This window comes from Ricinus communis, chromosome 3 (genome assembly GCF_019578655.1).
Source record: "Ricinus communis isolate WT05 ecotype wild-type chromosome 3, ASM1957865v1, whole genome shotgun sequence".
NCBI classification, from domain to species: domain Eukaryota; kingdom Viridiplantae; phylum Streptophyta; class Magnoliopsida; order Malpighiales; family Euphorbiaceae; genus Ricinus; species Ricinus communis.
Genome location: NC_063258.1, coordinates 3,951,283 through 3,962,784, shown reverse-complemented (window position 1 = coordinate 3,962,784; position 11,502 = coordinate 3,951,283). Strand labels below are relative to the sequence as shown.

The following is an 11,502-nucleotide window of genomic DNA, read 5'->3' as shown; positions in this document are numbered from 1 at the left end:
AGGTCTTTAGTAGCAGTGAGACTTTGAGTTATCATACTTGTATTTCTGTAGCACATCTCCAAGTCATAAGTGCCTCAAGTACATGAGGCTAGCTTGGAAGAATCTATATATATATATATTAATTTTTAAAATCTGAAATTTCACACGTAAAATTTTTATTTTGATATATATACTATTTTTAACACATAAAATTTAAATTTATATATAATTTTATAATTTTTTTATTAATTTATTGATTAATAAATTACATTTCTAATTAAACACTCATTCTAATTCTAAAAAAATAACATATTACTAATAAATTAATTTTCTAATTAGATAATGATTAATTTTTTAACTAAATAAATAATTATTCAAAATATAGCATATTTATTATATTTTTAATATTATATTAACTAATAAATTAGTTTTCTAATTAGATAATAATTCTAATTATAAAAAATATATTTTTAAATATTATATTCACTAATAAATTAATTCTTAATTATATAATAGTTTTTAATTTTAAAAAATAGTAATATCAATTATATTGATAGTATTAATTTATATAATATTAAAGTTAATGAATAAATATTTTAAAAATAATATATTGATATTATTAAATTTAAAAATAATATCAATAAATATAAATAAAATTTTAAAATATGAAAGACATTTAAAAGTATTAGTTTGCTATTATTTTTAAAATTATTATAAATTAATATTAAATATTAAATAAGTAATTAAATTGTATCTATAAATCTAATTTTATAATCAAAATAATAATAACAGCCGTACAACGCACCGGTGAACGACTACTTTCTTTGTAAATGTTTCAGTGTGGTGCTCAATAGCCAGAGCAACTGAGCTTGTCAAAAGAGTCTATCCACCTTCAGCAGTTGCATTTCAGGCAAGATAATTTTGCAACTGAAATATATGGATAATTGAGATGGCACAAGTATGTACTTTTAAGCAAAAATGTTATGCCATGATCAACTTTTGGTTCTGGCTTTCAATATTTAGCCAGCTTTGCTTTTTCTTTGTCATGGAAACAAACTATTTTCGATAACTAATTCATCATCTGACAAGTAGAAGAACAGATGATCTGTCTCTCAAATTTGCGAACATTTTTGAAATGATCTTCACGGCCTCCAATATACGGTGGTTACGGAAAGAGCTAACTTTTCCAGCAGGAAGTGAAGGCAGTAATAGCCTTTGTGTTGTAGAGTGTGCCATTACTGACCATTAGAACTGTCATTTTGGCCATTGCCGTCAATGTTGTAACTGAATCATGCACTTCAATAACTGTTGGTGGCTAGTTCCAACTCCCATACCTGTTGGTGGCCATTGATCTTTAAAAAATCACAGTTGATCCCTGTCGTGGCACGCAATCTTCAACTGATTAGAACTGCATAAATTGACATCCAGGGTTTAAGATGAATTCCAATTAAATTTGCAGAGATAAGTTTAGCAAAAAAATAAAAAAAAATGTAATTTCTCCTCCCGAAATAGCATGTTAGAGGGAATACCTTCTACATTCCCATTTTACGAAGTAGGCACAAGATATCAGAAAAATCTGGAGGAGGTGGACAAGAAAAGTGTATTTCTTCCCTTGTGCATGGATGTGTAAATCTGCAAAAACAATGGCCAGGAATAACTATTCCACGTCGCGCACTGGACATTTTTAAGGAGGAATCAAACTAAACAGACCAATCTTTAAGTTTTAATGGACTAACCCAAGAGCCAAAGCATGTAGACAAGGCCTTTCTAGTTTTGAAAGCAATAAGGATAGTTCACTGTGACAGGTAGATGGGATTCTGGGTCGAAGCAGTGACAAAGCCATGCTTCTGGTGCCTCCATAAACCTCATCACCTAGTAGAGGAATTCCAATATATTTTGCATGTGCTCGAATCTGCTTCACAAAAAGAAAGAAAAGGCAAGTAAATACAAATCAAATGAGATTAATCCATAACTTTTAAATTGAATGAGTGCAGATAATTGTTACAGCTGCAGACCATCGAGCATACAACCTGACTGCTTTGGAATATATCACACTTAAACATCTTATATATTTAAGGGCAAAAAAAAAAAAAAAGGAACACAGCCTTTTCTTTACATCACGAATAGGTTTTCTAGTCTATATTTCGGATTTGTAAAGTCTATCATAGTGAAGAACCTTACTAGCATCAAGACTCGCTAACTAATCACATTTCAGTTGTTTCTGTATATAGATGTGTCATTGGCAATCGAAAATTTGATGAAGTGGCCTTGCTTAAGGGAAGTTCTGAAAGGCTTGTGAAAACAGCAATAATTATGCAAAAATCGGTATGCAACGGAAATATCTAAGCATAACGGACATCAAGAGGACAACAAAGTTCATCGACTCGGTGACACAAGCAATAACTTGTATCTCTCCACAGAAGTATAATACTTCAATATAAGCAAGATTATCAGTGAACTAAGAAACGCACAAATGGAGACAAGTTACTAATAGAGTTGAATCTCCCCTTCCATAAGAGATAGTCTCCCCTTATTGCTGTTCAGCTCAAAATTTCTTTTCCATGATGCCTTTATTCAGTTATAGGATATATCAAATATGATGTCCAATTCACTCAGTAATTTACAACTCTAGATGGTAAGTACCTGATGAGTACGTCCAGTTTCCAACCTCCACTCAACCAAAGCTGAACCACCGCCAGCAAGTGTCTCAACTACTTTAAACCTGATAAAGGTGCAACCAAATTAGCACATGCAACATAACACAATAGTCTTCTGACCTTAGAAAGATATACGAGCCAAATATTGAGGATATACATGATAGCACAATTAAGAGGATAATCCTCTGGAATGACTCTGCAACCTGCTATTGATCCTACAGATCAAGAACTACAACATAAACAAACTAGCAGTATTGTTAATCTTCAAAGCATCAAGAGTTTTAAATTATAGCATCATAAGTGTATTTGACTGATATTTAGATCTCAGAGTTTCTTTCCTCCTCTTGCTCCACCTATCTAAGTTCCAAAAAAAGTCCTCTCTAAGGATATTGACCTACTTCTCTTACACCAACAGTGAGAATGGAGAAAATAGTTACAGCAATAAACCTCAATATGCACAAGCTGTGGAGCACACACCCTTACAGTATAAAAATAGTCTAGGTTGCTAAAAAGTATTCACAATCTTTTGGCTACTTTGTCATCAGCTATACTTGGCCCTCACTTAAGTCGATCAGTTATCAAAAATAAATGTTCCTGACATCCTCTGTCAATGATAGTATTAAATCACAGGATACTTAAAGAAGCCCATCTTGCCACATACCCTTAATCCAAAACTTTATTCTATTCAACCAAACTTCTCAAGCCTTTCAAAGTGAACAAGTCTTAACCTTTATACAAAGCTAACATTTGCATTCTAATTGATGTTTCTTATTATATTTCTCAACCTTAAGAGCTTATAGTGATCTTACCTACCCCAAAATAAAAGATTGAATAAAAGATTATAGAAAGAATCAAGGTCTGATCTCACAGCCATGAGCATCAAATGTTCACAATTGCTTGTGTCATTCTAATTCATTACTGTCTATTAAGAGTCATGTATGTATTCAAAATGGATGAAATCACTATCATAAGACAGCAAGTGATGGAGGGTAATAATCACCTACTAGCAGCATGACGGGCCCGTCCTTGCTTAATTGGTCCAGGAATAGCAGTCATACGAATCCTGTTATTCACATCACGACCAATAGGGATGTCAATTCGTCCAGTCAATGCAGAGGGCACTCCAGAAGTGAGACTAATATATACTCTTTGGATAGTGTGTTGCTTGAATTGTTCAGACAAATGAGCATGAGCATGTTCATCCTGCTATCAGAATATATGACGATAAAAAATGAGCACATGGATATCATTGCACAAAAGAAAAATACATGTTAAACAATTACTTCATTTACTAAATTCTGCAGTTTAAGACCGGGGGGACTATCACCTTGGCAACAACAAGCAATCCACTAGTGCCTTTGTCCAACCTGTGAACTATTCCCGGGCGAATAGATGATTCACATGAGCTAGAGTATGACCTTTCATCATCATCAGATCTATCCTCTGCATCTGAAAGAACTTCCTGGCTTGAAATTGCAACTGTTGGAAGATTGCAATGATGAAGAATACCATTTACAAGTGTTCCAGTTGGATTACCAGGTGCTGGATGAACAACCTGGACCAGACAATGATTAATGCCATGCATATGAAGTTTATTGCTGGTAGAACATATAAGATTAAGAAATGACATGAGTTTGGTACTAAAGTTTTGAGTAATTACCATATGCGGAGGCTTATTAACAACTAACAAGTGCTCATCTTCATAGACTATATCTAAGGGCATGTCCTCAGGTTCGGCCCTCAAGGGTTGCAACTCCGAGATTGTGCAAGTAACCTTATCCCCGAACTTGACATTATGCGAAACCTGCTCAAGCATGGACAACTAATTAAATTCAAAATTCAGCAGTCAGCAAGAACCAGAGACAAATTGGGAACATTAAACAATTAAAGCATGAGTGTTTATAACATAAACACATTCAAAGAATAAAAGTTTAACTCTAATATGCAAGTGGGTATCAAGAATTCATTATTAACAATTGACTGACCTTATCAACAACCCTGCCATTGACAGAAACAAGGCCAGATTTGATGCTTGATTGAACGCGAGCTCTACTGATCCCAGAAATCCTAGAAGATATCCAAGAATCTAGTCTCAGTTTTACAGACTTGGCATGTACTACTTGAACAGTCTCCTCTAGTCTTATACCACCATAATTTGTATGGTTCTGGCATGAACGAATTGTAAAGATTCTTGAAAGTGATATATTACAAGGAAATAATCGTCTAGGGTTTGTAGAGAAGAATGGCAGGGAAAGTGAAGAAGAAGATTGTATACAACAACATAATGTCACAGAGTAGAGGCCAACCATCCTTCACTCGTCATGCTATTGCTGCCTCATCTTATTTGGCCTTTTTAATTTTTCTTTTCTAATGAAAGAACTCTCCTTTTTAATTTTTCTTTTTCAAACACCTCTGCTGTCTTATAATTTTCAATTGTTACTTTTGACTAAAAATTATTTATCAAATTTATGCACCTTCCCTCCTAATGTAATTTTAATAATTTGAATTAAAAAATATAAACTTTTTAGTTAATGTTATTAGTGTTATTTATTTTCATATATATATATATATATATAAGAATACATCATACCACCTAGGAACAAGGTTATTGATATTGATTTAATAGATTCTTTAACTATTTTCCTAAGTTTATTCACAAAAAACCAATGAATAAGTAGAGTTAATAATTTTTTATTTTAACAGAATAAGTTAAGATTTTTTAATTTGAAACCTCACAATAAGGAAAAAGATTTTGAGTTAATAAAATGAATCTTGCAAGGATTACAATGTTAATCACAATGAAGAACATAATCTTGGGTCTCTGTTTAAATATGAACGCAAACCAGAATTCTTGAAAATCTGTTAATTGAAACTTCTGCTCCAGCTCTGTCAAAATCATGCAGGAAGTTTCCTTTAGTTTGATATTAAATTGTGCTTTCTGGCGTTGATCATATTGGCTGATTGATTTCTGCTTGGAGCTTTAGGCATGATAGCAGGTTCTGTGGGTGAAACTAGGAGGGAAATTTTCTGCAACTGAAGTTGCTAGGTTGTTTCTTCATTTTGGACCCTGTTATTTTGACTATCATCTATATATCAAGCAAATGGTTTTGGAGCAGCCTCCATCAAGCAAATGGTTTTGAGTATTTTCCACAAGACTTTAAATGTCTAGATATTAGTATTATTATATAATATATGTGGTGGATGTTTTCACACTATAGGGTAGCCTACAATTATAAAAATGGTCATCACTAACATCACCTGCATTACAATTACACATATCTTGCCTATTTTTTACCAAGTTGTATTCATTCTGTTCTGCTCATTTTTGGTTCCCATAAAGAAAGAAAAGGTATGGAAGCATTATACCCTGCCTCAGATTACTTGTATTATCCACCAGCAGGAGTATTCTCCTTCAAAGAGGGTAATGGTGGAAGATTGAATGCTGCTGGGTATTTAATAGGAGGTGGATCCACTGTTGCTATTCTTTTGCTCTTTGGGCTTTATGTCTTCCTCAAGAAATACAGTGTCTCTGTTGCCTGCTCCTGCTCAGTTTCCAACTCCCATCATGTACCTGACATTGAGTCACAATTGTAATAATGACCAACCAGGTTCAAACTCGGAGAAGACATTGAAGCTCTGGCTTAAACTCGAAACCTTTGCATCTCTAGCTCCAACTCAGAGATCTTGCAGCTCTTATTGTAAATCGTCTTGGAGGACAAAATCGAACAGAAATTGAGATACTTCCAATTGGTTGTATTATAGCAATCTTTGATTCATGTATAATAGCATACTTTCTTTCACTCTGAAAATAGACTCTTGAATTTGGATCCCTAAAATACTTTGCTAAAAGACTTTTCTTTGTCGTTTCTTTAAGAAAAGAGGATACAGTGGATGGACCTTCTCATTTGTAGTTAAGAGTTCCTATAACAGGGTTTTTAGTTCCAGAATTGTCTCAATAAAGGCTTTTGCGTGACATTTTGTCCATCTCCTTTGACTAATTGCTTTTGTTCAGACAAACAGGATAATTAAAACAAAATCTTGGGATAAGCCCTTCATGATTCTCTCCAAATTTCCGCAATCCGAGTACGGCTTCCTTTTGGCACAACCCACAGACTAAAACTGCACAGCCTGTCAGCTTATTTTTATTTGTTCATAATCATCAAGCTGTTATATGTAAAAAGAAAATAATGCAATAAAATATATGAATCCAGATCAGAACCAGAAAACTACATGAACATATGTAATACAATATCTATAGTTGCCACCAACTATTTAAAAACACAATTCTCAAGAAAATTAGACATGACAGGAACCAGAAGTACTAATACTTCAAATTCAATCAGCAGTAATTCAAATTCATCGACTAGAATGGGCAACTGGTTCTGTTTTTACTTTTCAGAAACTGCAAAGGCGAAGTTCTAAACCTTATCTGCTTTGTTCAATTGACGTAGCTTCTTCAGCTTCGGCATCTAATTTTAAACTCTAGCCCTCTTACCACTGCAACCCGGACACTTGTACTGCTTGATATGTTCAGCCTTTGCAGGTGTAATCTTGACACATTTGCCATGAAACCATCTCTCACATACATCGCAGCAAATCCAGAATTCATCAGTGCCATAGCTTTCACCACATGCACCACAAGTAGCACCCTGTTCGTCATCTTCTTCTTCCTCTTCTCCACTTTCATCCTCTTCCTTTGCCGGTGGAGTCATCTTCACTGCCTTGGTCGGAGGTTCAGGTTGCCGAGATTGCTTAAAGGCGCATAGAAAATGCATAAAGATTAGACCATAATGTATAAAGAATAAAATAGAAGAGGGAAATGCATGAAAGATATAACTGCAACTCATAACTTCTCTTACCATTTTCCCGGTTGATTTGCTTTTGCCACTGTTATTGTGAGTGGCAGATTGGTCCTTAGCTTGTTTCACATTACCTGACACAACTTCAAATATTGTTGGAAGTTCATTTATCATCTGGAAAAGCCTCTTCCTGTCGATTAAATTCCAAGCACCATCAGATTGACACACTCATTTTTGAAGGACAAATCTTTGCATGGTAATTTGAGCAACTTGCTTTAGCAATGGCTTTCCAGACTAAAGATAATAACAGAACATAGTCAACCCTTCATATTGAAGAAGAGCAAGAAGATTGATACTGGACGAGGCAGATGATGCCAACGATCACAGTGGTCCAAATAGTTAAAACTTGGGGAATCCAATCATAGAAACTTAATTTTCCCCATTGCATATAAGTTCAAAGAAAGTCATGGTCAAACATAACTGATTATACAGTCAAACAAAATTATTGTAGTGGGATGCAGTCAAAATGCACTATGATAACTACCAATTACCATATGGTTGACTAAATGTTCTTGCTCACATTGTTATCCGACAGTAATCTATTATTTAAAAAAAGAGAAAAGGAAAAAAAAACAGTAGATTCCAAATCTCATGATTAAGTGGAGCAATCCCCACTATTAAATCTGTAAAACCAACCTTAAAAATCTGTAGAGGTGACAATCATATGAACCTTTAATAACATCTGAACAAACGAAACCCAAATCCTTTTAAATTAGAATTACTTCATCCATCTTATCAAGTTTTGCGCAAAATCACCCACAACAGAGAATGCTGAATCCTTTTCCCACGAAAAAAGAAATTTCACCGAGTACAACGAAGAGGTGGAGGATAAAGTATCCTCCAACAAATTCCAGCACAAAGATACAAGAACACAAAGAGGACTAGAAGAAGTAAATCATCTATCAAGTTGAAAAAAACTGAAGGACAAACCTCCTAAAGAAACCAGAAGCATAAAGCAATGCAATAACTCAATAAGGTGCAACAGAACATTACAAGTCGAAACATGCAACCAAACATTATAACGATACCAAAAACAATACCCGAGCTTTAATATTTCACTAAATGAAACCTATTGTTAACAGCTCTGAACACGAGGAAAACATTGCATGAAAGAAAAAAAAATTGTGATGTAACTAAATATGCATGCACAAGAGTCAAATCAATACGAATTGCTGAAGATGATACCAATTTTCTTTTTTCCTTCTAATTGATGTACTATTCATATAATCACAATTTGCACTTCTCAATGCCCTTAACAGTTCTTAAGTAATCCTTTTGTTTAGATTAAAAAATGTTTTCATATTATGTCAGTAGTAAATAAGGTCAAAGCCATATACTATACCTGTAATAATTTGTTGAAGTTACACCAAGGAGATAATAACAGTAAAATTGCTTAATATAAAATAATTTGCAGCTATCTTGACCAAAAAGAGCTTAAAGTTCTTCTCTTCCACTCAATCAATCATAGAGAATCGTGGGAACTGTTTATAGTCTAAGCAGAAGCCTATTGCCAACCAAGTCCAAAGAAAGTTAGCAGAGACAATCGCAGAACTGTGTAAGGCCCAAGGGTTAAAGGACAGCATACCATACAGAAGCCCACATGCCCAGCGAACAATATGAGAATAACTATTTTCTTTCATGTCTTCACACTATTTCACATCAGTGTTTAACCAGTTAAATGTCTTAGATCAATTGCCAAGACGCCTCCTCTTGTAGGGTTCCAAACTACCAACTATTGAACATTACATCCTCATAACAAGAGAAGGAAACTAATATCACCAATCTTATTATTCTTTTCTAGCTAGTAAATTAGATGTGAGAAGAACCACCTAGCAACTTTGTCTTTTTAAAGGTGGCTCAATATGCTTGACGGTTACACAAAGGCCGCTATCTTTGAACCTTAAAAATATATCTTCATCCTACAAGATGCATACATTTTGCTCCAGGCACAATTACCTTTTAACAAACTCCAGCTCTCTTGGAAATAAGGCTTAGTTTATTTGAGTTACGTAAACAAGATGTATGATTAATTTATATTGTGGTTTCCACTAAGCATAAATATCCCACTGACAGCAGCTAAGACAGCCATTAACTATCTGAAAATTTCAATCTATAATCTGACTGGCTAGGGAATTCCTTTTCAAACACGACTCAGATCCAGTGAATGAAACATAACCTTGTATGATGATATGATAATGCATAGCTTACTGCATGTTTATATCTACATGCATGTAACACATTACTCTTCCACAATAGAACATAGTATTTTAGTCAGCAACAATTAACTGCATGCTTCAACTCCAAATGAGCTATAATTGACAGAAGAAATTATGCATACCTTTCATTCTTACCAAACCCAAAGCGTGCACCAAAATAAAATGCTACAGCAAGCAACCATGAATCACTATGAACTGCAACAAGTGATAACCAATCCTTCTCCTGCATTCCATCTCTGGCAAAATTAATACCTAGAGCTGGCTCAGGAAGCTCAGGAGGCACCTCCTCCACAGGCAGGTTAACTTCCCAAGTTTCATTTGGAAGTCCATATAAACACAGGTTCTCCTTTTCTGTAAATGCAAAGTTAACATAATCAAAATATGATATCACCTAGAAACATGCTTCATCTAAATAAATAGCATTTTTGCAACCAATCCTCCAACAGAATAGCATGATTTGAGCATATTCATTCTAATGAAGAAACTACATTTGACATCATTATACCAATAATCATTAACAAAATACCTATACTGAACCATGTTGCTACAATAGGATGCTCAAGTCACACCACATACCCAAATTCAAACCTTGTATGATGCAAAAGCAGGAAACTGTACTGGCATTTCCAAATTTTTAAACAATAGCCTAACACTATACCTGATAAAACATAACACTAGCTGGATCCTAGAAAACTCTCATTCACCAGAAATTCTATAAACAACCGAATATACTTTTATATGCACATAATGAAACAAAAAAGTCCTTTCTTTTTGTTTCAGAAAGTAATAAGAAAAGGAAAGCTATAGAAGTTGGGATCCTCATTACAGAGCAAAAGAGGTGATGAGTATCACACATAACGATACCACTATTCTTTGTGTTACAATGATAAGAGCAAACCCATTATTGAGCAACAACCTTTTCAAATGAAATTCGGTAAACATTCAAACAAATACACAAAGCATATGAATTCAAATTCCTTTTAGTTCTGCCACACACTCAGGGGGCAAAAGCCCAAGTAGGAAAAACCATCAATATTAATCGTCCAAATTCATGAATAGCAATTTTTCTTTCCCCATTTTCTTAAAAAGGTAGATTTGTAATTAACCTCTAGTTAGTATCATTCCGCAAGAGGTCAACATGACACATTTACTGAACAAATATGAGCAAGTGATAAAACTCTCTACAGTTAAGAACAAATCCATAAAAAGGGGTAAACAAACAGTAGTGCAATTATTTTCAAGGATCCAAACTGAAGAATGCAGTAGCCACGTGCACCGCAGCTTGCGGGACATAAGAAAATTTAGTTTAATCTCCTATGGTCAAACTCTTTTCTCAAATAAGATAATTCTGCTTAGTTAAAACTTGAATTGTTAGCTGGAAATTACAGATTATACTTTCATAATATCACCACATGGAAAGAAAGCAACAAAGTTATAGCTTAATGACACTGAAATGAAGGGCTTAAGCTTAACACCTAACAAAATTACAAACTGTACCCAGGAACTTAATTGTTTGTTCAAGAGTCAAAGTAGCAATAATTCCCATGAAGTGTGTATAAATTCAAAACCAAAAAACAACAAAGCCCACATACAATTCAAATTCAAATAACAGAAACCCACCTGGGTCACACTGTTGATAAAACTTCTCAACATCTGCAATAAGCAAACAAATCCCATAAAAAACAAAAGAAATCCATTGAAGAGAAACGTAAATAAAACAAACCCAATTGAGAAAATAGACAAATTATGTTGAAAAAAGAACAGGAACTCAATTGAAACCGACCAGAGGTG

General features: G+C 34.1%; 2 protein-coding genes across 4 annotated transcripts in view; both read right to left on the bottom strand.

The window, feature by feature from the left end:
* Positions 1–765: 765 nt before the first annotated feature.
* Positions 766–5,057, bottom strand: LOC8262627 (RNA pseudouridine synthase 2, chloroplastic). Of its 3 annotated transcripts, none has more exons than XM_048371801.1 (8): positions 4,622–5,057; positions 4,297–4,440; positions 3,964–4,191; positions 3,637–3,842; positions 2,623–2,701; positions 1,716–1,891; positions 1,509–1,611; positions 766–1,354 (listed from the first exon to the last, which is right to left on the bottom strand). In XM_048371801.1, the coding sequence occupies exons 1-7, from the start codon at positions 4,943–4,945 to the stop codon at positions 1,512–1,514; spliced, it is 1,257 nt and encodes a 418-aa protein (XP_048227758.1). In that variant the 5' UTR covers positions 4,946–5,057; the 3' UTR covers positions 766–1,354; positions 1,509–1,511. The 3 variants fall into 3 exon arrangements, with proteins under 3 accessions (XP_048227758.1, XP_048227757.1, XP_002519370.2); XM_048371800.1 differs by having other exon boundaries at positions 766–1,387; positions 4,622–5,054; XM_002519324.4 differs by having other exon boundaries at positions 766–1,387; positions 3,637–3,839; positions 4,622–5,050.
* Positions 5,058–6,808: 1,751 nt separating this feature from the next.
* Positions 6,809–11,502, bottom strand: part of LOC8262629 (PHD finger protein Alfin1) — a 5,104-nt gene continuing 410 nt past the window's right edge. Inside the window, exons 1-5 of the mRNA XM_015719317.3 lie at positions 11,495–11,502; positions 11,332–11,364; positions 9,834–10,062; positions 7,496–7,625; positions 6,809–7,387 (exon numbers count right to left, since the gene is read on the bottom strand). The exon at positions 11,495–11,502 is cut by the window's right edge and continues 410 nt beyond it. Coding sequence (XP_015574803.1) covers positions 7,112–7,387; positions 7,496–7,625; positions 9,834–10,062; positions 11,332–11,364; positions 11,495–11,502 — 676 coding nt within the window. The 3' untranslated portion in view covers positions 6,809–7,111. The remainder of the gene's footprint in view (positions 7,388–7,495; positions 7,626–9,833; positions 10,063–11,331; positions 11,365–11,494) is intronic.